At 50.6% G+C, this 27401-nt stretch overlaps 1 protein-coding gene across 1 annotated transcript; it reads right to left on the bottom strand.

Annotated features, from left to right (window-relative positions):
• Positions 1-212: 212 nt before the first annotated feature.
• Positions 213-27401, bottom strand: LOC147113196 (heat shock protein HSP 90-beta). Its single transcript, XM_085998106.1, has 11 exons — positions 27222-27401; positions 23919-24065; positions 18641-19007; positions 8056-8213; positions 6613-6927; positions 6045-6210; positions 4852-5042; positions 3677-3824; positions 2089-2357; positions 1140-1473; positions 213-601 (listed from the first exon to the last, which is right to left on the bottom strand). The coding sequence occupies exons 2-11, from the start codon at positions 24063-24065 to the stop codon at positions 492-494; spliced, it is 2205 nt and encodes a 734-aa protein (XP_085854232.1). The 5' UTR covers positions 27222-27401; the 3' UTR covers positions 213-491.

The following is a 27401-nucleotide window of genomic DNA, read 5'->3' as shown; positions in this document are numbered from 1 at the left end:
TGTCTGTGTCTCTAGCTAATCTTTCCCAAGGGATGTCTGGCCAATCCTAAGCTGTGGAGTACTGCGGCCAATTGAGCTCCCGGTCTGCGAGTGGGCAACTGGGTTGTTGAGTCCCAGTGTATTTGGAGCAGGACTGAATCGGAATTCCACTCACTAATTGTTCTCAATCACCAACTTTCCAAGGCACAAGAAAACCAGATCCTCACTTGTGCCAGTGGTTTCAGATTTTATTTTACAGCACATAGCTGCAAAAATAAAAATGACATGCATTTTAAAATAAAAAAAAAGGACAGCAACATCTGATAAAGGCTGTAGTGCAAGGCTCACTCCCCAAAAGGGAGCAGGCCCCATCCATGTTGCGCTGACCAGACTGGTCAGACGATCATTACTTTACACACACTGCACAACAGATCCTTTTGAAAGTCCAAATTAAATACATCAGTCCAGTTGGAATACATGTAGGAAGATTGTGGGAAAGGAAGCGGGCCCCCTCAGTCCACTTCCTCCATGCGGGACGCATCCTCGTCTCCCTCCAGGGGTGGGATCTCTTCAGCAGCCTGTGGAGTGGGCTCTTCCACAATCACCTCATCGTCATCAATTCCTTTCAAAACAGACAGAAAACCAAATTCAGCCCCACTGCAAAATCTCAAACTGCATCAGCGCAAGTACCAAAATAGGATTTCACTCTGCCGCTGAAGTGCAGCGCCAGCTAGCCCACATAGCCCCGTGACAGTAAGATACTTTGGGACACGAGGTGACGGGCCCTTGTATAAATACACATCTTTCTAGAGTACAACAGCACAGGCACCACTTGCCAAGGCCAATAGCAGCACTCTAGGTCGAGTCTAACCCAGCCTCATACACAGATATTCCAGCTGGGATCACTGACTAGCAAGAACAGTAGACCCAGCAGAGAAGGGATGACTGTGGTCAGCATGGTTGAGTACTACACTGCTCAACACAGGGATACACAAGATTGTCAGGGGTCACGGGCATCACTTGGTGGCACGTTTATCCACCACACTATGAAAGGGCAGCAAAACTAGAGGCGGCTTCCTTGCCCACCAGGGAACCAAAGCCAGGCGTAGTTAAGCTAGCACAATGATACGCAATGAAACCGCTCATTGACAGCCACTTACCAAGACCCAGCTTGATCATTCGGTAGATGCGGTTAGAGTGTGTCTGGGGTTCATCCAATGAAAACCCGGAGGATAGGAGCGCAGTCTCGAAGAGCAGGATCACCAGGTCCTTCACGGCTTTGTCATTCTTGTCTGCATCAGCCTTCTGCCTCAGGGTGTCCACGATTGGATGGTCGGGGTTGATCTCCAGGTGTTTCTTGGCCATCATGTAGCCCATGGTCGAGTTGTCCCGCAGAGCCTGAGCCTTCATGATCCTCTCCATGTTGGCAGTCCAGCCATAGGTGCTGGTCACAATGCAGCATGGGGAGGACACAAGCCGGTTGGAAACAGTCACCTGAGGCACAGAGAGATTCACACATCAAACCGGCTCCAACTGTACCTTGCCTGGTCTATTATAGGTTATACACCATCAGCAGCCACCCCGCCCCCCCTCAAGGTGCAGACCCTTGCTGGGGTACAACTCTACAGCACCCCCCCCCTCAAGGTGCAGACCCTCGCTGGGGTACAACTCTACAGCCCCCCCCCCCCCCCCTCAAGGTGCAGACCCTTGCTGGGGTACAACTCTACAGCCCCCCCCCCCCCCCCCTCAAGGTGCAGACCCTTGCTGGGGTACAACTCTACAGCTGCCGACAGCCCAAGGTACCTCACCCAAGTGGTCACTCGTGAGTGCAGACAGTGAATGTTAATGGCCCACTGTCCAGCAAGGATTACACTAGGGAACAGGCAGAAGTAAGAACCCCAGCTGATCTTCCCTCCCTAGTTCAGGGACACCAAAACCAACGGCAGTTTCCCCCATGGACAGCAGGAATCAAATCTGGGTCCCATGGGTCAGTAGCACACTGAGCAGAAGTATTTAGGGAGATGACTGAACCTTTATAAATATATACCAAGTTACAGAGCATTCCCTAACTGGCCTAAAAGGCTTTGCATGAACTATCTGCGGTCTTACCTTCTCCACCTTCTTGTCCAAGATCTCTTTCATCAGCTTGCACAGGTTGTCATACTTGGCTCGGTCTTCTTCACGCTTCTTCTTCTCCTCCTCGTCCTCGGGCAGCTCGAGGCCCTCCTTTGTGACGGAGACAAGCTGCTTACCGTCAAACTCCTTCAGCTGCTGCACACAGTATTCATCGATGGGCTCAGTCATGTAGACCACCTCAAAGCCCCGCTTCCTCACACGCTCCACAAAGGCAGAGTTAGCGACTTGGTCTTTACTTTCACCTAAAGAGACAGGAGACAACATAAAACCTCTTCTGTTCATCTGCATGGGAGGGACAGTGAAGCTGCAATTGGAATTCTGTACTGTTGGGTTACTCAGGAACCAGGACAACAACTCCCATAGTCCCAGCCTTCCCAGCTTGTAACAGTGCAAAGTCTGAGGACAGCAACATCTGGCGATGTGGGAGGGACAGGACCATGGCTGCCAGAGGCACCAGCAATCTTGCTGTGTCAAGCTGCCAGTGCTGTAACCACCAGGCAGGCTGGCCCTGTGACAGCATGGAAGGATGGGAATCAGGTATATTTCCACAGCCTCTCGGGCAGCCAAACTCCGGACCCTATCGCGCTGCTCCTAGAAACTGGCCAACAGAGTGTCATTAAAGGTCTGAGTGCAGATCACCTACCCTCAGCGATGACAATGCATCTGCAGTACAGAAAAGACACAACTGAGCATAAAGATTACATAAAATTACAGAGACATTTTTGTTAAGTGAGTGGGCAAAACTAGCAGATCCGAGTATTATTTAAATGGTGAAAAGCTAAGAATAACAGAGGATCGAGAGAGATTTAGGGGTCCATGTACATAGATTGTCAGGTGCAAATATAATCAAATAGGCTGATGGAATGTTGGCCTTTGTAACTAGAGGGCGAGAAAAGAAAGGGGAGGAAGTTTTGCTGCAGCTGTACAAAGCCCTGGGTAGACCACACCTGGAGTGGTGTCCGGTTCTGGGCACCGCACCGTAAAAAGGATCCATTGGCCTTGGAAGGAGTGCAGCGTAGTTTTACCAGAATGATACCAGGGCTCCAAGGGTTAGATTATGGGGTGAGATTACACAAATTAAGCTTGTATTCCCGGATTTGATGAATTGAAGTTTTTAGGATTTTGAAAGAATTGATAGGGTAGATAGTGAGAAACTTTTTCCACGGGTGGAGGAGTCGAGGACAACACCGTAAAATCAGAGCCAGGCCATTCAGGACAGAAGTTAGCAAACATTCCTTCATGGTGGTAGAAGTGGGGAACTCTCCTCCACAAAAAGCAGTCGATGCTAGCTCAATTATTAATTTAACAGGTCAATAGGTTTTTGCTAGCCAAGGGTGTGAAGGGATATGGAGTCAAGGCGAGTGGATGGAGTTAAGATACAGATCAGCCATGGTCTCATTGATCAAGAGCTGAATTGCCACCTCCTATTCCTATGATTGGTGAATTCCCTGATCTCTCTCTAGTTACAAAGCAAGCAGAACCAGGCTGGTCCTGCTCACTGCACGCACCCCCCTCCCCCGGCTGTCAACACCCAGCTTGTTCTCACTAAACAACAACCCACCAGTGATGTAGTAGATGCACTTCTGGTTTTCCTTCATGCGGGAGACATAGTCTGCCAGTGGGGTGAGCTCGTCTCCAGACTGTGAGGTGTGGTAACGCAGCAGCTCAGACAGCTTCTTGCGATTCTGAGAGTCCTCGTGGATACCAAGCTGTAGAAGGAAGTCAGCTATTATACCATGTTACAGCAAATCCATAAGCTCACCGGCAAACCCCTCCCACCGATGTACTGAAAGAACCATTCCAAGTCCACACTAGATGGGAGCCCACATTTACTGCCTTTCTTTACTGCGTGGATCTGGTGATTAAAATGGTCGATACTCCCACCCTCTGTGGCATTTCAATCTTCCTGAAATCAGCAACCAGGAACATCAGGAAAGGCTCTCAGCAGAGGCCACTGACTCATTCATAGAGAGCAACACTGGACCCTTACCCAGTGGAATTATAAAATCAAAGTACAGGAAACCGTGGCTCCATCCACCGGCAAAATTCAGGAGTCGGTTCAGGAAGTTTTTTTTCTTTTCGTTGCTTTTTCCCCACCAGTCAGGCTCTGCAAGGTCTAGCTAAAGCTGTTGCTCAGCTACAGAGATGCTTGCAAGCTACGGCCGACTGTTTAGAAGCTAAGCAACAGGGTTTGTTGCTAGATACGGAGCTCAAAAGCTCCCTATGTTTTAACATTAGCGCTGGTTTGTCCGGCAACAGCTCGGTCCCGTTGGTGTGTGAAAACCCATTCCATTGACTAGGCCAGATACACCTGTACAACAGTCCAGGCCCTGATCTTAAAAGGAACATTTGTCCTTGGCTAGCAATAGTTTTGAGAGGTGCTGAGTGGGCCCCCTGTTGTTCTGTACACATGTGCAGTGTAAGGATAGTGAGTCTCACATTAATGTGCTGAATCAGCAGCCACCACACTAGGAGACCTGTGCACCCGTCACCCCCATACTCTAAAAGGCCCTTCAGACTAAAGAGGTTTTACAACAGAGAGTTGCAATAAGTAGTGATTCTAACATGGTAATAGTAGAGCTTTCTGCTGGGCAGATCCACGTGCAATCCCAGCGAGACCACTCCACATGATCCTGGGATGACATGGCTCGACTATACTCACTAAGCAGAGACCCCCGCTCACAAGCAGCATACCGAGTCTAAGCAAGAAGCACACCCTCCTCCTTTCACCCTTACCTTGAGGTTCTTTGAGAACTGCTCGTAGAATTTCTTGTAGTTCTCCTTGTCCTCCGCCAGCTCACAGAACAGCTCCATGCACTTCTTGACTATATTCTTGCGGATGACCTTCAGGATCTTGCTCTGTTGCAGCATCTCCCGGGAAATGTTCAAAGGCAGGTCCTCAGAGTCCACCACACCACGAACAAAGTCTGAGTAAAAAATGGGATTCATACACAGCCAAACATCAGACGTGAGAAAAGGAGGAAACCATGTTAGTCCAGGAGGGCAGAGTGCTACAAATACCTGGGCTACGGGCAAACTAACAAATGTAACAGTGTGCCGAAGTCAACAGACACAGTGGCCACAGATCTTCAGACTTCCGTGTTTAGCGAAAGCCAGGCTCGAGTTCTACATACACAAAACTAAAATTCTAAAAAAGGATCTGTGCGCTTTGAAATGACTGCAGTATAAACCAACACTGATCCAAGATTGCAAACACAAAATGCATAGCGTGTCTGAAAGGCAGCACTCAAACACTGTCCTTTCACACGTGCTGGAGTAACCGGGAAGCTTTCACAAATGACCAGTGTCACTGCCTGCCATGGTAGGCTACACTACCCATTGTTGGCACTGGAGCCAGACCACTCCCATGAGCAGCTGTTACCAGGCAGACCAGACTGTACGGCACCAAATTAGCCCATCCACGGCACTGTAACTGTGATCCAGCACAGGCACTGGACAAGCCCAGTCTAAAGGAGGCCAGAACTTCCAATGCAGCAGAAAATACAAAGGCAGCAAGAGACTCTCGGAAGAATCCCTGGAGCTGGAAGTATAGCTCGAGCCGTCTACACAGGGAAAGGAACCGTACTGCAGTGTGAATTACTGCGAGGGAAACATTCCTCTGCGCGCCCCCCCCCCCCCCCCCACAAAAGCCCCAAACCAGAGACAGATCCCCACCCCAGCTGTCTAGTAAAACGCACTCAGAGGTACTCTGGGATCAGCTCCTCACAACTGTCCATGATGGATCCCCACCCCAGCTGTCTAGTAAAACGCACTCAGAGGTACTCTGGGATCAGCTCCACACAACTGTCCATGATGGATCCCCACCCCAGCTGTCTAGTAAAACGCACTCACTGAGGTACTCTGGGATCAGCTCCACACAACTGTCCATGATGGATCCCCACCCCAGCTGTCTAGTAAAACGCACTCACTGAGGTACTCTGGGATCAGCTCCTCACAACTGTCCATGATGAAGACCCTGCGAACATACAGCTTGATGTTGTTCTTCTTCTTCTTGTTCTCAAAGAGGTCGAAGGGCGCCCGCCTGGGAATGAACAGGAGGGCACGGAATTCCAGCTGGCCCTCGACAGAGAAGTGCTGAGGAGGGGAAAAACCCACAAGTTATTCTCAACCAACTAACCAACCAATCTCAGCTACCTTCTATTTGAAGACAAATGCCTGGCACTGGGAACTGTTCAGGACGGCCTTTGGGATGCCTGAAATGTTCACAATGAGGGGAACGGAAACCTTTCTGGGTGAAGGTCTCAAGCCCCAGGGAGACAAGTTTGAAATGAAGTTAGGAGCAAGACGGGAAGGTGGGGCGAATTGGACTGTGGAATAAGCAGGTTACATGGGGAGGATACTAAAGCAGCTGGCAGTCTCCAGGCAGGGAGTGTTACTTGGCTCGATTCCACAATATACCTGGCCTAGCATGCTGTACGAGTTGCAGTTCCCCACCCTCACAGCACACTGCTGTTTCAATCACATTGACAAACTCACCTTCACAGCAAGATGGTCCTCCCAGTCGTTGGTGAGACTCTTGTAGAACTCGCCATACTCCTCCTGTGTGATGTCGTCGGGGTTGCGGGTCCAGATGGGTTTCGTTTTGTTCAGTTCTTCCTGGTCAATATATTTCTCCTTGATTTTCTTGGTCTTCTTCTTGTCCTTCTTTTCACCATCTTCTTCCTCATCAGACCCTACATCTTCGATCTTGGGCTTCTCCCCTTCCTCCTTTTCTGCACCTTCCTCTTTCTCAGACTTTTCCTCAGTCTCAGCCTCATCGTCACTGATCTCCTTCTCCCGTTCCTTCTCAACCTGAAGAAACAAGTCACAAGATTCGTCAACATGGCCCATCTCTTCCTCCCCTCCAAATAGCACGTACCCGCACTGTTCCTGGACTGTGTACCCAGGCAGACCCACACCGTCACGGGACGCTCAATACGAGTACCCAGGAAAGACTTACGGCAATCAGCAAATCCGACTTTATAGAGCAGCAAAAAATTCTCACTTTTCAGTGACAGCAATCCACCATAACGGTGGATAATTGAGATCGCACCGTGCTGCAACAGACCGACGGTCGGTCATTCAACGGCATTGCCACACCTTTTAAACTGCTGCTCGACCTTTACCAATAGAAGCTGAAGCAGCCTATGTCACAACAGCAAACAGGTTTACCAATAGAAGCTGAAGCAGCCTATGTCACAACAGCAAACAGGTTTACCAATAGAAGCTGAAGCAGCCTATGTCACAACAGCAAACAGGTATACCGATAGAAGCTGAAGCAGCCTATGTCACAACAGCAAACAGGTTTACCGATAGAAGCTGAAGCAGCCTATGTCACAACAGCAAACAGGTTTACCAATAGAAGCTGAAGCAGCCTATGTCACAACAGCAAACAGGTTTACCAATAGAACCTGAAGCAGCCTATGTCACAACAGCAAACAGGAGGTGGAGAATAAAGCACTGAGCACAGGGGCTTGACAATCACCACAAGCCATGACCATTTAACAAGGCCAAGCAAAAGGCAACTGGGATACAACTTGGAGTGGAATGATCAACTCCCAATTTGTGGAATCATTTAGGTTAATAGCGAGCTAAAGCTCAGAGCTCTGAAACAACACCAGGCACAGCATCTCTTTCCGAGAGCTACAGTAAAATTGAATCCTTGGGTTCTCCGAATAAATCATCAACAAGCATATTGCAAAGCAGTACTTCAGCATGGGCAGAGTTTCCTTCCAATTCCAGTGTTTTAGTACAACTACCAGTGCTGTCAAATTCACCCCACTAAATAAACAGGGTTTCCAAGGTACTGGGACACACTGAGGGCAGCACCACATCAACACTAGTGACAAGGGATGGTGGGGCCCTAGGAATTGGGAGGGAAATCATTTAAACAGTATAGGTTTTGAAAAAGGCTAGAGCCAACAGCGTTTCAGTACTTACAAAGAGTGTGATGGGGTAGCCGATGAACTGAGAGTGCTTCTTCACAACCTCCTTGATCCTCTTCTCCTCCAGGTACTCAGCCTGATCCTCTTTCAGGTGCAGGATCACCTTGGTACCACGAGTGATTGTATCAAAAGAGTTGTCCCCATCACCCTTTCCTGAAGAACAAAATACAGGGGATTAATATAACGTAGATACCGCTCCCTAACCACCCTGCTCCAGGAGCCATCAATCTCAGAATCACAAAGTAATAATGAAAGGGGCAGAGCCATAGCAACAGGAGGCAGCCACTCGGCCCATTCCGTTAGCTATGGCAGTTCCATCTATGTAATGCCAGTTCCCCTAGATTCTGATGACACCATTCAATAAGTATGGGATAGTACACAGCCAATCACTCCAATCTCCCTCCACCCATCATGGGGAGGCTACTTGCTCACCCACTGGGTCTAGACAGGAGATCGGCAGGGCATTCCACAATGGAGAGTATCTTCACTCGTTTACCTTATACAGGGCACTAGATAGTGATCAGCAATGGGAACCCTGACTGACTGCTCATCCCTAGTCCATGGGTGGAGACCCTTACTGCTGAGGTCAGTATTGACCAGAGATTAAACCGGCACCTTCAGTACCACACCAAGCTGTCCCTTTCTGCAATAATTGGACTGCTTGGGTTTACATGTCTCCCTGTGCGGAGATCGTTTGCAGCAGCTCTGAACAGTGAGCAACACAGGTGTCCAAAAAGCTGCTTTGAAACTTTGTATAACTTCCCAGACTGGCTAAAGCATTAAACCATGGCAGGAAAAAACAGAAATTAGCAACAGGACTTGAGGCATGAAGAGTCCTTGTAATAACCAATTCTCTCACTTGAACAGAACGTGCCAGGCTAAGGGGTGACTCAACCACTTAAAAAGGGGCATTCAACAGCCAAAACCAAATGGCCCTCTAACGAGTGTATCAGGAAGGAGTTTTCTGTAACCCAGTAAAAAGTAAAGAGCTTTACATTCACACCAGTCCAGGAGCGCCCTCTATCACGGTGCACATTCAGCAGAGATTCCAGGAGCCCAGTGAGCTAACTCACTACCTACACCTCACTCAGTCGAGCCAGGATTCCACGTCCATCAGTTGTAGGGCCTCTGCTCACGGACACGCTGGCCCACAATTCAAACAAGCACCAGTGGAAAAGCAGCTACAGATTTTGCTAGAGTAATGCTCTACATGTTGTAAGCAGGCTTTAAAACTATGGGTTGGTGTGTGGAACAGTGTAAAAGTAGGCGAATGCACCAGTTCTTACATTCAATGTAAAAGGCAATGTGAACTTGCCACGTGAAGGAAGGAAGCGTGCTGCTGCCTCTCATTACCAATCCATCAGACCTACTAAACTGAGACAGCAGAGCTCAGAGAAGTCTGAAAAATAACAGCATTAAACACCACACAAACTCTCAGCTGCACTGCTATCAGCAATACATCAAGACACTATTTACCTACCGCAAGCTGACACCACTCCCAGTGTGAACTAACCGGTAATAAGGGAGTATGGCGGAGCAGAAGATACGGGTTCAGTGCCTGAACAAGTGTTTTAATGACGTGCCTCCGAGTTTTGGGGCAACACCCAATGATCCGTTTAGTTTCTGTGCGTGTGACGATTTTACTGCTCGTGTTTCGGATTGTGACAACAGGTGCATCAGTAAGTTGATCACACTGCACACGGACTAGTCCAGTCAACCCAGCATCATCGGTTATGCATTTACCTAAAAAGGTGGCTCAACCGTGGATAACGAGGGAAATTAGGGACAGCATAAAATCAAAAAAAAGGGCATATCAACTGGCAAAAAAAGCACCAGACCGGAAGATTGGGGGCAGTACAGGATACAGCAAAAGAGGACAAAGGGATTAATCAGGAAGGGGAAAATAGAATACGAAAGTAAACTTGCAGCAAACATAAAGACAGACTGCAAAAGCTTTTATCGGTGTATCAGGAGGAAAAGACTGGTAAAATCCCAAGTCGGTCCCTTGCAGTCCGATTCAGGAGAATATATAATGGAGAATAAGGAAATGGCAGACCAATTAAACTCATACTTTGGTTCTGTATTCACAAAGGAGGACACAAATAACCTCCCAGGAATATCGGCAAACATAGGGACTAATGAGAGGGAGGAGCTGACAGAAATTAGTATCTCTAGGGATATGGTGTTGGGTAAGTTGAGGGGACTGAAGGCCGACAAATCCCCGGGGCCTGATAAACTACATCCTAGGGTACTTAAGGAGGTGGCCCTGGAGATAGCAGATGCTCTAAGGATCATCTTCCGGAACTCCATTGACTCGGGAACAGTACCCGTGGATTGGAGGGTAGCTAATGTTACCCCAATATTTAAAAAGGGGGGTAGAGAGAAAGCAGGGAATTATAGACCAGTAAGCCTTACATCGGTTGTGGGCAAAATGCTAGAGTCCATTATTAAGGATAAAATAGCGGAGCACTTGACAAATGGGGAAAGGATCGGACAGAGTCAACATGGATTTACAAAGGGTAAATCGTGTTTGACTAATCTGCTGGAATTTTTTGAGGAAGTAACTGGTAAAATAGATGGGGGAGAGCCAGTGGATGTGGTGTACCTTGACTTCCAGAAAGCCTTCGATAAGGTTCCACACAAAAGATTATCATGCAAAATTAAGGCTCATGGGATTGGGGGCAAAGTATTAACGTGGATAGAGAACTGGCTGGCGGATAGAAAACAGAGAGTTGGAATAAACGGCTCGTTTTCGGAGTGGCAGGCAGTGACCAGCGGGGTGCCGCAAGGATCTGTCCTGGGACCCCAGCTGTTCACAATATATATAAATGATCTGGATCAGGGAATTGGATGCAATATTTCCAAATTCGCTGACGACACTAAACTAGGAGGGGTGGGCTCTGATGAGGATGTCAGGAGGCTACAGTGCGATTTGGACAGGTTGGGGGAATGGGCGGATACGTGGCAGATGCACTATAATGTGGATAAATGCGAGGTTATCCACTTTGGGGGTAAAAACAGGAGGGTAGATTATTATCTAAATGGCAATAGATTAGGAGATGGGGAAGTGCAGAGGGACCTGGGTGTTCTTGTGCACCAGTCACTGAAGGAGAGCATGCAGGTGCAACAGGCGATTAAGAAGGCAAATGGTATGTTGGCCTTCATATCAAGGGGGTTCGAGTATAGGAATAGGGATACCTTACTACAGCTGTACAAGGTGCTGGTGAGACCGCATCTGGAGTATTGTGTACAGTTTTGGTCGCCCCATCTGCGGAAGGATGTTCTTGCCATGGAAAGAGTGCAGCGGCGATTCACCAGGCTGATACCTGGAATGGCGGGAATGACCTACGAGGAGAGATTGAATAGTTTGGGCTTGTACTCACTGGAGTTTAGAAGATTGAGAGGGGATCTCATCGAAACATATAAAATTATGGCAGGCCTGGACAGGCTGAATTCAGAGAGAATGTTTCCAATGGCAGGGGAGCACAGAACCAGGGGCCACAGTCTAAAAATAGCGGGCAAATCATTTAAAACAGAGATGAGGAAGAATTTCTTCACTCAAAGAGTGGTGAGCCTGTGGAATTCCCTGCCACAGAGGGCTGTGAAGGCTAATTCAATAAATATTTTCAAGAGAGAATTGGATATATTTCTGAAGGCTAAGGGGATTAAGGGTTACGGAGAAAAGGCGGGGACGGGGTACTGAACTGGTAAGATCAGCTAAGATCTCAGACGAAGATCAGCCATGATCTCATTGAATGGCGGAGCAGGCTCGAAGGGCCGAATGGCCTACTCCTGTTCCTATCTCTATGTTTCTACTTAATGAACCCTCCTGCTTGCTAGGAAGTCTTGAATGGATTAAGGAGTTTTATCCCAGTCAAATCCACTATCCAATTTGGAATGGAGCAAGTAATCCCGTGATCAAACAGGCTAATCGTGTCGGGGCACCTGCACCATGTGCCCCTAGCCTTCAATATAGAGCAGGGCCGAGCGCAGCATCCATCAAGACGCTAGCTACAACAGGAGGGAACAGCGATCACCATGAGCTGCACATACTCCCAGAAAAGCTCAGAAAGTCACCGATCCAACAGCATCAACACGTGCCCCATGCCCAGCATTCCAGAGTATCCAGGCTTCCAAGATCTCAAGGTGGGTCCGTTTGACTAGTTTTACTCTCACTGCCCAGTGTGCAAAACCGCAAACCCGCTTCAGTCTCAGAACTGCACCAGGGACAAGAGGATGCGCACTGAAAATGGCAGATTGGTTTGTTTGCATCCAGCATGTATGGTGCTTTCACAGAATAGAATCAGAGATTCTTTCACAATAAGCCATTGCTCCTCCTGGATTAGCAATAGAAAATACTGGAAATACTCAGGTCAGGCAGCAACTGTGGAGAGAAAGTTGACGTTTCAGGTCAATGACCTTCCAGCAGCAGTTTGCTCCTCTTGGAATTTGTCTAACACGACTGGAATGGAGCCTCCACTGGAGCAGTGTGACTGGAATGGAGCCTCCACTGGAGCAGTGTGACTGGAATGGAGCCTCCACTGGAGCACTGTGACTGGAATGGAGCCTCCACTGGAGCACTGTGACTGGAATGGAGCCTCCACTGGAGCAGTGTGACTGGAATGGAGCCTCCACTGGAGCAGTGTGACTGGAATGGAGCCTCCACTGGAGCACTGTGACTGGAATGGAGCCTCCACTGGAGCACTGTGACTGGAATGGAGCCTCCACTGGAGCACTGTGACTGGAATGGAGCCTCCACTGGAGCAGTGTGACTGGAATGGAGCCTCCACTGGAGCACTGTGACTGGAATGGAGCCTCCACTGGAGCACTGTGACTGGAATGGAGCCTCCACTGGAGCACTGTGACTGGAATGGAGCCTCCACTGGAGCACTGTGACTGGAATGGAGCCTCCACTGGAGCAGTGTGACTGGAATGGAGCCTCCACTGGAGCAGTGTGACTGGAATGGAGCCTCCACTGGAGCACTGTGACTGGAATGGAGCCTCCACTGGAGCACTGTGACTGGAATGGAGCCTCCACTGGAGCAGTGTGACTGGAATGGAGCCTCCACTGGAGCAGTGTGACTGGAATGGAGCCTCCACTGGAGCACTGTGACTGGAATGGAGCCTCCACTGGAGCACTGTGACTGGAATGGAGCCTCCACTGGAGCACTGTGACTGGAATGGAGCCTCCACTGGAGCAGTGTGACTGGAATGGAGCCTCCACTGGAGCACTGTGACTGGAATGGAGCCTCCACTGGAGCACTGTGACTGGAATGGAGCCTCCACTGGAGCACTGTGACTGGAATGGAGCCTCCACTGGAGCACTGTGACTGGAATGGAGCCTCCACTGGAGCACTGCCCCACGTGACTTGGTTAGGTGTTGGAGTTTGATCTCCGCTATTTGAGCCACTCACCTATTGCCAGTAGGGTATACCACCAACGTTCACTTTACACTGCGCAGCGCTCCAGGGGTCCCATGCAGCTGGCTTTGCAATGCAAAAACTGTGTGTGCGGTATTTTGAATGGCCCTCAGTGCCAACATTTTTTTTTAATATAGAGGGAACATTGTATACCACACTCCGTTATTATATGCCACTGCTTTTAAAATATGACAGCACAGCTTGTTCTGCCACCTGATCACTACCTATGGTTTGACAGCACCTTCTCCGTCTGTACATGGCTGCTCTCCCACTTCCACCTCCTGTGTGTTTCTGTTACTCGTGTTCCCCTTTCCCAGGACACTTGGGAGTATCACAATCTGACAGACTAACTCCAGCAGAAGACTTTACCTACCCCTATACTTCACCTCCCACCTTGCCTGAAGAATTGCAGAGATTCTGGTTGAGAGAAGGGCTTGCAATTGAACAGAGTAAAGTTACAAGAAAACTCCCATTAAAAATAGCCTGGTGCTCTGCTCAGGATCACCGGCAAAATCTTTCCAGCTTCAGGCATAAAGACTTTATAAAAAAACATTAGGGGATGCTAACCAATTCTCACATCTCCCCTCCCTAACTTTAGGGTAGAGTCTGGCAGGAAGCCTTCACTCCAGCCCCGCTCTCCATATTTCCAACAAGGGGAACAGCACCTCCCAGAACATAGCAGCTGTTAACTCCCTCGTCCAATGGAGTCTCCAATTCCAAAGCATCGCAGGATTGGCCGGGGATTACACCCCCCCCCCCCACCCGAGCAATTCCACGACAAGAGTCTGCAAGACTACTTCAATGAGAGACTGAGGGAGCAGGCACCCAGACGCAGCAGCTGATGCTAAACCGCCGTGCCATCACTTGCTACAACAGCCCTGCGCTGGGATATCAGAAATGCTTCAAAGCCGTGGAGCGGCTGAGTAATTGGCAGTGCAAACACTGGCTGGGGCAAGTCCCAAACCAGCTTGGAACTTCGACACTGCAAGAGTAACTGCTGGAATTAGCTCCCCTTTGGACACTCCAAATCTATCACTGAATATACTCAATGACTGAGCATCCACAGCCCTCTGGGGAGAGAAGTCCATGGATTCACAACTCAAGAAACGTCTCCTCAGCTCAGTCCTAAATGGCCGCCCCCTTATCCCGAGACTGTTACCCCCTAGTTCTAGACTCTCCAACCTGCAGCACGGTGGCATAGTGGTTAGCACTGTTGCCTCACAGCGCCAGGGACCCGGGTTCAAATCCGGCCTCGGGTGACTGTGTGGAGTTTGCACATTCTCCCCGTGTTTGCGTGGGTTTCCTCCCACAGTCCAAAGATGTGCGGGTTAGGTTGATTGGCCATGATAAAAATTGGCCCTTAGTGTTAGGGGGGATTAAATACGTGGGGTTACGGGGATAGGGCTTGGGTGGGATGGCTGTGGGTGTAGGGACCGGGTGCTAGGGTTTGGATGATCAGCCATGATCTCGTTGAATGGCGGAGCAGGCTCGAAGGGCCGAATGGCCTACTCCTGCTCCTATCTTCTATGTTTCTACATCCACCCTGTCAGAATCAGGGTTTCCTCAGCAGCTGACTTGAGTAACAAAATGTTTTTTTAATGAAGTGATGAGGCCATAGAGCAAATAATCAGTCGGATGTGGCGCGGGGCAAATGATCTGTGCCAATTAATGCATTCAGCACGCTGCCAGTTTAAGGCAGTCTAATCTCATGATTGCGACTTTATTTATAGCTCTGTAAATACCGACGCCAGGATGTAGACAAGTGACAGAAGGTACTTGCTTTTAAAACGTAAGCACTGGAAAGCAGCTTACGTTAAGCAGCTACTGTGAAGATATTTACCTCACGTGCTCCACTGTGACTGCAGTTGGGATCAGCCAACTCACTGCCTCGAGTGGAACCTGGGACCATACAGCTGAGCACCGAACATATCCAACTGGACTGCCTTGGAGTTTAAGCTCTCCAGCGGTTGACTTTCCCGTCTGAGCTGTGCCATTATAGGGAGGAGCCGAGGCCTCAAGTCTTCTTGGTAGCAGTGGTGCAAGGGGATCCTAAACACTGGTAGAAGGAAAACTGTCCGATTCCTGCAGTGTATTCTCACATAATGCAAGACAAAACATTGTGGGAATATACAGCAGCGGGTGTGATGGTATCTGAAGAGAGGAGGTGGGTGATGTTTCAGAATTGAAGAGGTAAGCCCGCAGGCATGTTCACATGCACGTTGGGTTGAGTTTATTATCTCTATACAACAGATGACACAGCAGGACCAGGGAACAAGAATTTTGTTAAACGGAAGTTCTTATTAAAATGGATCATCTCGTTAAACCAGTATGTGTTTTATTGAAATAACAGAAAATGCTGGAAACACTCAGCAGGCCAGGCAGCATCCGTGGAGAGAAACAGAGTTAACGTTTCAGGTCTGGGACCTTCCATCAGAACTGGAACAAGCTGGAGATGTAGCAGATATTAAGCAGGTGCAGAGACCGGGGGGGGGGGGGGGGGGGGGTTAGGAGGGGAGGAAGAAATAGAAAGAACATCCTGTACTTTTGTAAGAGGCAGGAAAGATAAAATGTTGCAAATGGGAATGGCAAAAATCATACTGCATGAGAAATGGGGGCAGGGTAATGATCTGAAATTGTTGAACTCGATGGAGTCCGGCAGGCTGCTATTGACAATGGTTTAAAATCCTCAGCTGAACTTACTGTAGGAACTGTACAGACTGAATTCACGGCAATAAACAATGAATAAGATTTACCAATGCAGCATCCTCATTTGACCAGTTGAACAGTATCGGGGCAGAACAAATACTTAAACTGAAAGATATTTCAGAGGGTACCCACATCAAACAGGGTTTCAGCTGAGCAGCATGCGATGGATATGTTGGGGCTGTTTTGTATGGAAACACCTGATGTTTCGTGCTCCTTTCCTGGGGGACAGGCTCCCTCGCCACTGCCACAAACTCCTGCCAAACCTTTACAACCTACATTATTCCACTTAAAATAAAATAATTATAGGCCAGTCAGCTTAACATCGGTGGTAGGAACAGTAATGGAATCCCGACTAAAGGAGAAAATAGAACATTTAGAAACCAAAAATATAATGAAGTCAGCATGGATTTCAAAAAGTCTTGCTTGACCAATCTTATTGAATTTTTTGAAGAGGTAACAGAGAGTAGACAAAGTTATTGCAGTAGATGTAATTTATCTGGATTTTCAAAAGGCCTTCAATAAGGTACCCCATAATAGGCTGACGAACAAGGTCAGAGAATGCGGAGTCAGGGGACAAGTAGCAGAATGGATTGCTGGCTGGCTTCAAGACAGAAAGCAGAGAGTGGGGTAGAGGGCAGCTATTCACAGTGGCAGGAGGTGGGTAGTGGTGTTCCACAAGGATCAGTGCTGGGACCACTGCTGTTCACAATTTACATTAAGTTTGGAATCAAAAACACAATTTCTAAATTTGCAGATGACTCCAAGTTGGGGGGGGAATAGTCAATACTGAGGAGGACTGCAACAAGTTACAGGAGGACATTAATAAACTTGCAGACTGGGCATATAATTGGCAAATGAAGTTCAGCACAGGTAAATGTGAGGTATTACATTTTGGTAGGAAGAATAGGGAGGTCGCGAGTCTAGGTGGGGTAGAGGAACAAAGGAATCTCAGAGTACAAATACACAAATCACTAAAAGTTGCGACACAGGTTAGCAAGGCCATAAAAGCGCAAACCAAGCACTGGGTTTATTTCTAGAGGGATAGAATTGAAAAGTATGAAAGTTATGTTAAACTTGTATCGAACCTTGGTTGGACCACACTTAAGAGTACTGCAGACAGTTCTAGTCGCCATTTTATAAAAAGGATATAGAGGCACTGGAGAGGGTGCAGGGAAGATTTACAAGGATGATATCAGAAATGCAAGGGTATACATATCAGGAAAGAATGAACAGGCTGGGTCTCTAAGAGAAGGCTGAGGGGTGACCTAATAGAGGTCTTTAAAATGATGAAAGGTTTTGATAGAGTGGATACAGAGAGAGTGTTTCCACTTGTGGGGAAGAGCATAACTAGAGGTCATCAATATAAGATAGTCACCAAGAAATCCAATAGGGAATTCAGGAGAAACGTCTTTACCCAGAGAGTGGTGAGAATGTGGAACTCGCTGCCACAGGGAGTGGTTGAAGTGAATAGTATCGATGTATTTAAGGAGAGGCTGGACAAGCATATGAGGGAGAAGGGAATAGAGGGTTACGCTGAGATTTAGATGAGGAAAGACGGGAGGAGGCTCGAGTGGAGCATTAACGCCGCCGCCATGGACTGGTTGGGCCGAATGGCCTGTTTCTGTGCCGTGTACCCGATGCAGAGGCTAGCACTGAGCCTGGGCTCCCACACCACAGAAGTTCAATACAAAGAGCAGACTGCAGCTTTGCCGGGTAGGGTTGGGTAATGCTGCTTCACCCTTTACACCTCAGTTCATCCAACAGAATGGCAGAGGACAAAGCCCCATTCTTCAACATTAGCAACCACCCCACAATTTGTACAGCATCTCAAAACTAAGCACTCGGTAGGAGAGTCAGTTATATAAACAGAGTGACAAGGCGAGTGGCCGAGAGAAGCCCCCTGCTCTTCAAATAGTGCCATAGATATTTAGACGCCATCTAACCAGGCAGATGGGCTTTGATGTAACAGCTCACCCAAAGAGCACCAACAAAGCACCCCCTGCACACAGTACTCGAGCGTCAGGCTGAAATACAAGAGTTGAACCCACAACCCAGATGCTGCCAATGAGCCAGGTGCTAACACAGGAAGGGACAGTTGAATACCACTTGCTAACCATTCCTCACTTGTGTTCCTATGCCATTAACTAACTTACTCACCTCTTGGAGTTGACTCCTTCACTGGAATGTGGTTTCGAAGTGGCAATCACACTGTCACCTTGAAGTGGCCATTATTCAAGCTAGACAGTGAGCGCAGGCTATCCAACTGGAGGACAGGCCAGCTAAGCCCTAACCTGGCATCCACAAACACTCGCTCCTGCTCTAGTTTAGAGTTGCAGGCTACACCTCAGGCATCGAGACTACAATCATTTCAATTCCCCACTGTCCAGTTTTCACCCCATGGGTGCAGGGTAGGGTGGGTGACAATCCTCACTGGGTTCTACACTCGTTACTTACCAGTGTAGGTTTTGACGGTGAAGGAGCCTCCAGCCGATGATTCCCAGATGTACTCCTCGTCATCATTGTGCTTGGTCAGCACGGTAACCTTCTCAGCCACCAGGTAGGCAGAATAGAAGCCAACCCCAAACTGCCCAATCATGGAAATATCTGCACCAGCCTGCAGAGCTTCCATGAAGGCCTTGGTGCCAGACTTGGCAATGGTGCCCAGGTTGTTGATCAGGTCCGCCTTGGTCATCCCAATGCCGGTGTCGATGAAGGTGAGGGTGCGCTCACGGATATTGGGGATGATTTCAATCTTCAGATCCTTGCCGCTCTCCAATTTTGAAGGATCAGTCAGGCTTTCATATCGGATCTTGTCCAGAGCCTACGGATTCAAATGCAACGGCAATCAGATAACGAAACTAACCCATGACCGTCAGGCAGCAAGTTACAAACCCCTGCCAGCAATGGAATCCCACACAATAGAGAGAGATAGAACCAACATACTACTCGGAACACATTGAAACATTTACACCAGGGCAGCACGGTGGCATAGTGGTTAGCACTGTTGCCTCACAGCGCCAGGGACCCGGGTTCGAATCCGGCCTCGGGCGACTGTCTGTGTGGAGTTTGCACATTCTCCCCGTGTTTGCGTGGGTTTCCTCCGGGTGCTCCGGTTTCCTCCCACAGTCCAAAGATGTGCGGGTTAGGTTGATTGGCTATGATAAATTGACCCTTAGTGTTAGGGGGATTAAATATGTGGGGTTACGGGGATCGGGTGGGATATGTGTTGGTGTAGGGGTTACGGGGATCGGGTGGGATATGTGTCGGTGCAGGCTCGATGGGCCGAAATGGCCTCTATCTGCACTGTGGGGTATCTGTGATCTGTGATGAGGCAACTCTCCCCCCCCCCCCCCCCCCCTCCAATCAAGAGGCTTTGGAAAAAGTTCAAGAGGCAAAAGTATTTTGGGAGGGAGTTCCAGAGAAGGGCCCAAGCTAAAGGCTTTACAGAGTGGATGGACCGCACAGGGAACTGGCTTGTTAACAGGCACATAGCAGAAATAGAGGTGAAGGTGGGTTGCGACCATGGAGGAATTTACTTTGTACGAGTGGGGAATGGGGTGATTGGCAAATGAGACTGTCCAGTTTTGGGAAGATTGGAGTTAGATATATTTCTTAAGGCTAAAGGGATCAAGGGATATGGGGAGAAGGCAGGGACAGGGTACTGAATTTGGATGATCAGCCATGATCGCATTGAATGGCAGAGCAGGCTCGAGGGGCCGAATGGCCTACTCCTGCTCCTATCTTCTGTTTCCCAAGGGTGGAGGATGAGAGGCCAGCACGGAGGTCAAGTCTGATGGGGTTTCAGTGGTGATGGGCAACACTGCAGAGGGAGGAGGATGCAGTCTTTATGATATATAGGGCCGGAAACTCAGCTCAGTTTCATTGGTTGCAGTCTGGCTGAGCAATCTACAGCACTGTGGGAGTACCTACAGCAGTTCAAGGCAGCGGCTCACCACCACCCTCTCAAGGGCAATCTACAGCACTGTGGGAGTACCTACAGCAGTTCAAGGCAGCGGTTCACCACCACCTTCTCAAGGGCAATCTACAGCACTGTGGGAGTACCTACAGCAGTTCAAGGCAGCGGCTCACCACCACCCTCTCAAGGGCAATCTACAGCACGGTGGGAGTACCTACAGCAGTTCAAGGCAGCGGTTCACCACCACCCTCTCAAGGGCAATCTACAGCACGGTGGGAGTACCTACAGCAGTTCAAGGCAGCGGCTCACCACCACCTTCTCAAGGGCAATCTACAGCACTGTGGGAGTACCTACAGCAGTTCAAGGCAGCGGCTCACCACCACCCTCTCAAGGGCAATCTACAGCACGGTGGGAGTACCTACAGCAGTTCAAGGCAGCGGTTCACCACCACCTTCTCAAGGGCAATCTACAGCACTGTGGGAGTACCTACAGCAGTTCAAGGCAGCGGCTCACCACCACCTTCTCAAGGGCAATCTACAGCACTGTGGGAGTACCTACAGCAGTTCAAGGCAGCGGTTCACCACCACCCTCTCAAGGGCAATCTACAGCACGGTGGGAGTACCTACAGCAGTTCAAGGCAGCGGCTCACCACCACCTTCTCAAGGGCAATCTACAGCACGGTGGGAGTACCTACAGCAGTTCAAGGCAGCGGCTCACCACCACCTTCTCAAGGGCAATCTACAGCACTGTGGGAGTACCTACAGCAGTTCAAGGCAGCGGTTCACCACCACCCTCTCAAGGGCAATCTACAGCACGGTGGGAGTACCTACAGCAGTTCAAGGCAGCGGCTCACCACCACCCTCTCAAGGGCAATCTACAGCACGGTGGGAGTACCTACAGCAGTTCAAGGCAGCGGCTCACCACCACCCTCTCAAGGGCAATCTACAGCACGGTGGGAGTACCTACAGCAGTTCAAGGCAGCGGCTCACCACCACCCTCTCAAGGGCAATCTACAGCACTGTGGGAGTACCTACAGCAGTTCAAGGCAGCGGTTCACCACCACCCTCTCAAGGGCAATCTACAGCACTGTGGGAGTACCTACAGCAGTTCAAGGCAGCGGTTCACCACCACCTTCTCAAGGGCAATCTACAGCACGGTGGGAGTACCTACAGCAGTTCAAGGCAGCGGTTCACCACCACCTTCTCAAGGGCAATCTACAGCACGGTGGGAGTACCTACAGCAGTTCAAGGCAGCGGTTCACCACCACCTTCTCAAGGGCAATCTACAGCACGGTGGGAGTACCTACAGCAGTTCAAGGCAGCGGTTCACCACCACCTTCTCAAGGGCAATCTACAGCACTGTGGGAGTACCTACAGCAGTTCAAGGCAGCGGCTCACCACCACCCTCTCAAGGGCAATCTACAGCACGGTGGGAGTACCTACAGCAGTTCAAGGCAGCGGTTCACCACCACCTTCTCAAGGGCAATCTACAGCACGGTGGGAGTACCTACAGCAGTTCAAGGCAGCGGTTCACCACCACCTTCTCAAGGGCAATCTACAGCACGGTGGGAGTACCTACAGCAGTTCAAGGCAGCGGTTCACCACCACCTTCTCAAGGGCAATCTACAGCACGGTGGGAGTACCTACAGCAGTTCAAGGCAGCGGCTCACCACCACCTTCTCAAGGGCAATCTACAGCACTGTGGGAGTACCTACAGCAGTTCAAGGCAGCGGTTCACCACCACCCTCTCAAGGGCAATCTACAGCACGGTGGGAGTACCTACAGCAGTTCAAGGCAGCGGCTCACCACCACCCTCTCAAGGGCAATCTACAGCACGGTGGGAGTACCTACAGCAGTTCAAGGCAGCGGCTCACCACCACCCTCTCAAGGGCAATCTACAGCACGGTGGGAGTACCTACAGCAGTTCAAGGCAGCGGCTCACCACCACCCTCTCAAGGGCAATCTACAGCACTGTGGGAGTACCTACAGCAGTTCAAGGCAGCGGTTCACCACCACCCTCTCAAGGGCAATCTACAGCACTGTGGGAGTACCTACAGCAGTTCAAGGCAGCGGTTCACCACCACCTTCTCAAGGGCAATCTACAGCACGGTGGGAGTACCTACAGCAGTTCAAGGCAGCGGTTCACCACCACCTTCTCAAGGGCAATCTACAGCACGGTGGGAGTACCTACAGCAGTTCAAGGCAGCGGTTCACCACCACCTTCTCAAGGGCAATCTACAGCACGGTGGGAGTACCTACAGCAGTTCAAGGCAGCGGTTCACCACCTTCTCAAGGGCAATTAGGGATGGGCAATATGTGGCTTTGCCAACGACGCCCACATCCCAGGAATGAATAAAATAAAAAGAAACATGCCAGGAAAAGCTCGTTGGGTGAATGCAGAGGGAACGGTGCAGGGGATGGAACTTATATAGAACCTACAGCTCAGGAGGCCATTTGGCCCCATCCTGCCTTTGCTGAATCTTTGAAAGAGCTATCAAATTAGTCCCACTCCCCATCTCTTTCCCCATAGCCTTGCAAGCTTTATTTTTCAAGTATTTATCCAATTCCCTTATGAAAGTTACTATTGAATCTGCTTCCACCACCACAAGGTACTGGATTCTACATTATAACTCGCTGCATACATTTTTCTCAGCTCCCCTTTGGCTAGAGATGAACTGGCTACCTTCCGATAAGACAGGAATGGAATTACATTAACGCTTCAGTGCTTCAAGGGGCAAGTCACAATGGAATAATTTGCAGAGCTCTGGGGAAAGAGCAGCGGAATGGGAGTAATTGGACAGCTGTTTCAAAGAGCCGGCACAGGCTCGATGGGCCCAACGGTCTCTTGCTGTGCTGTGCAAGTCCATGAACGAATTTGAAGAAAGGAATTGGAGATGAACGTGGAGCTGGGAGGGAATGAAACACTGAAAGACCTCGAGGAAAGGGAAGTTGCAGTTGTTAACTGGCAAGGACAGGTCGAGGGGGTTTTAGTCAGAGTGGGTAATAATGGCAGTTTTGAATTGGGGGGGGAACCACTGACTGTGTCAGCTAGCACAGGGTCAGGAAGGGGAATTGAGTGCTGGGGAGTGGGGAAGGGAGTTAAATCGGTAGGTAGTTGGCAGGGGACTCAAGTGTCATTACATGCCGAGGGATTGAAACGTGTGGTGCGGTGCCAGGAGTATGGGGAAAGGCTAAAATATGAGTTTGGTACAACCAGGCAGGGGGTTTTCGGTAACAATGAGCGTACTCACCACCCATGAGCCATGTTTCTGCCCGCGCCAAACCAATATAAATCAAGCGCCATGAGACCGTGGATGGAAAAAGCAGCATTACACACAGGTAACTGAACACCCTGGCGGGGCAGAGATTGCTGGCCACCAGTGGAAGGGGGAGGAGGTTGGTCAGACTAATCCCCAGAGGACACGCTGAAGGAGATGGTCAGCAGGGTGCAGCATTAGGGGTCACACTGAAATGTGCCACGACAGACCCGGTGGAGAATACCAGAGGTGCACAAGCAAGTCAGTTTGTGGGGGTAGAGGAGCTTGGAAGCCGCTTGCAGCCAGTGAAGGGAGTCTAAATTAGATGACATGGTTTAGACAATCAATAATGCAACTCATTCCTAAAAGCGTAAACATCAATTCCTAACCACAAGTGGATACTAAGGACACTATAACTTTGCAGCCCTAATATTGGGACAGTGCCAAGGGCAGCCAACTCATTCGAGACACAGAAAAGGAGCCAGGGCGGGTAGAGCAAGGCGTCAACACAGCAGCATTTCCAAGAACAGGAGAATGGCAGAAATGTCTGAAGAACTCACATCAGAAGCGTTGGAGATGAGTTCTCGGAGGAAGATTTCTTTGTTGGAATAGAAGGTATTGATGATCAAGGACATAAGCTGAGCAATCTCAGCCTGGAAGGCAAAGGTCTCCAACTCATCATCAGCGGTGTGAATCTCTTCAGGCATCTAGGAAACAAAACCTCTCATGAGTATGGGACAAAACATTCCACTGGCTTTCTCATGCTCCACCTCCGCTACGATAGAGCTGCAGTTAGCTCACTATATAAAAGGAACCCATTAATCTTCTACTTCACGCAAAGGTAACCCAACAGACATTATTTCTCACATACGGAGTAACTGACAGCAGCAGAATAGTCCAAGGACACCCTCCCCACAACCCCAGGGCCAGGTGTGGCCCACAGGCTCCGACAGCCTAGCACTCACGTCAAGCACTTCAGCCCTAATTGCACTTCTTGTTTATTTACTTGGATTATCCGGTTTAAATCTTGTGGGCCTCAAAATTTGGAAAGGGCGGTTTTAGTTTTGTGATTTGGATGGTGGATAAATCATACATTAGAACAGCATCTGTTAGTATCTGCAACTTAATGGTAACACAGGTTTACACATTATATATAGCTCTCAAGGTTCTAGGCTTCTGGGATGTGGGCATCGATGGCCAACATTTATTGCCCACCCGGTGTTACAACTTGAGCACCTTTAATGCAGGAAACAGCCAAAGGCAGGTCTGTACCTATGCAGCATTTCTTAATACCGACCAGTGTTGGCACAGGCCCCAGAAATAGAAATCAGCATTTAGCGAGTTGGTGTCAATCACACTGACATTCAGGTGGCCCTCACACAAACGATGTCACAATAAACATATGCCTCCATTAAATACGTCTGAATAGTTGGGCTATTCTCTTGCTCAGACCAGTTAGTGCCAGCAAATTAATGGGAACATGCAATTAAATCTGTTGCCCGTGATTTGCGGCCCGTGAATATCGGATGTTGGGGCACTCCAACCCACGTTTCACCTTCGGCAAACAATTAAGGGGCAGTGTAATTGGGGGCTGGGGCCCTGGTCCCACTCATCGTGAGATTGTGCATAAGCAAAATACTGCAGATGCTGGAAATCAGAAATAAAAACAGAAAATGCTGGAAATACTCAGCGGGTCAGGCAGCATCTGTGGAGAGAGAAAGCGAGTCAATGTTTCAGGGTGGATGACCGGCTGAGTATCTCCAACATTTGCTGTTTTACACCAGAAGCGCCCGGGGGCAGAGGGCGGACTGACGTCAGCACGTTGCTCACTGCGGCACCCAAATCCGCAGACTCATGCTAGCCGGAAGTGACGTCAGCGGCCGCAATTTCCGCTTCCCTTCATAACATGGCGGCGCCGCTGAGCGGTGTTGAGCACATGGCCGCCCGGTGAAAGGCCGCGGGGCGGGGCCGGGCAGAGTGCAGCAAAACCCGGCTCCAAACAGCAGCGGCACCTGAAGGGCCGGGCCGGGCCCGGACACTCCCCGCACCACCTCCACAATATCCGGAAGGCCGGGAACCCGCAACACAAGGGGCAGGGCCGGGCCTCCCCCCCACCCCCCCGGGCCTGGGCTCGGCGGCGGCTCTGAACCGCGAGTGAGCGGGTCGGGTTGGAGCCCAGCGCCCTGATCACAGCAACATCGCACACACAGGCGGAACAAGTGGTGCAGCGTGTTGCTGCTGCTGGGTCACAATGGGCGGTGTGTACACCGGAGGCCCCGGTACAACACTGGCCACATTAAAGCCCGGCCTCAGGAAAGACCCAGCCCCTGCCCGCTCCCCGGTGTCCACTCCTCCCACTGAAGCAATGCCGGGCTGGGCTCTCTAGAGCGGAGGGCGGTGATCCAGCCCCCATTATTGGGGGGTGGTCCCAGTTCACAGCGCAGTAACTGACAGGGCCCCGAGTGTGGCTCAGTGACTGGCGGGCGGGCTGCAGTCCCAGCTCCTGTTTCACAGCGCGGGGCCCGGGGCCCAGAGCCCGGGAACAGGCCCAGCCCACACTGTCTCCAGCGGTGGGAAGCTGCACTTACAGCAACTCGAGTAGCGGCCGAGACAGCCCGCAACACTGAACAACAGAGATTTATAAATACTGAGCTCGGACACTGCCCCGCACTCTCTGGCTGTACCCACACACACACACACACGTAGGCGCTACTCCAATGTTAGGGTCCATGTCCTGCCTCTCCTTATATGTTCACACGGAGCTTGCTGCTCTCTCTGGCACCACTCCACCACAGCTGGCTGTACATTACACTCATCATTCTCAACACAAACCTAGCACTCACCTTGCTGCGTTTCTCTGGCACTTCATTTAATTACATTACTTACATGGTGACATGAGGCACTGACCTCCCCATCGCTCTCCCCCCCCCCCCAGCTCCCCTCACCCTCCCTCTCTCCCCCCAGCTACTCCCCTCACTCTCCCCCTCCCCTCCCCCACCCTCAGCTCCCCCCTCACCTCACACTCGCCCCCCTCCCCCCACCTCACTCTTCCCCCTCCCCTCCCCCACCCTCAGCTGCCCTCAACTCTCTCGCCCCCCTCCCTCCAGCTACTCCTCACCTCACTCTCCCCCCCCACTCCCCTCCCCCACCCTCAGCTGCCCTCACCTCTCGCCCCCCTCCCCCCTCACCTCACTCTCGCCCCCCCTCACGCTCCCCCCTCCAGCTACTCCTCACCTCACTCTCCCCCCCTCTCCCTTCCCCCACCCTCAGCTCCCCCCTCACCTCACACTCGCCCCCCTCCCCCCACCTCACTCTTCCCCCTCCCCTCCCCCACCCTCAGCTGCCCTCAACTCTCTCTCCCCCCTCACCTCCCTCCCCCCTCCCTCCAGCTACTCCTCACCTCACTCTCCCCCCCCACTCCCCTCCCCCACCCTCAGCTGCCCTCACCTCTCGCCCCCCTCCCCCCTCACCTCACTCTCGCCCTCCCACGCTCCCCCCTCCCTCCAGCTACTCCTCACCTCACTCTCCCCCCCTCTCCCTTCCCCCACCCTCAGCTAGCCCCTCACCTCACCCGCGCCCCCTCCCCTTGCTCCCCCCTCACTCACTCTCCCCCCCTCACTCTTCCTCACTTTCACTCCCTCCCTCTCACTCACTCTCCCTCTCCCCCTCACAGAAACCCCAGTGCAGATAGAGGCCATTTCGGCCCATCGAGCCTACACCAACACATATCCCACCCTATCCCCGTAACCCCACGTATTTAATCCCCCAACACGAAAGTCAATTTATCATAGCCAATCAACCTAACCCGCACATCTTTGGACTTGCGCCCCTCGCTGTCCCTCTCCCCTCGCTCTCCCCCTCACCTTGCTGTAGTTGTGCCGGGTGGTTTATTCCGGGACTGTGGTGGATTTCTCCGGTAGCTGGGCCTGTGCCGGGGTATTTCGGGCCGGGTGTGGGTATTTGGAGCCGCTGTGGGTCGATCAGCCTCTTCACGCTCTCCCGCTTCTCTCCCGCTCCGCTGCCTCCGCCGAAAGGAGCGCCGC

This window comes from Somniosus microcephalus, chromosome 9, assembly GCF_052327205.1.
Source record: "Somniosus microcephalus isolate GS21.2 chromosome 9, FLI_Smic_1.0, whole genome shotgun sequence".
Lineage (NCBI taxonomy): Eukaryota > Metazoa > Chordata > Chondrichthyes > Squaliformes > Somniosidae > Somniosus > Somniosus microcephalus.
This window is presented reverse-complemented; position numbering and strand designations above follow the sequence as displayed.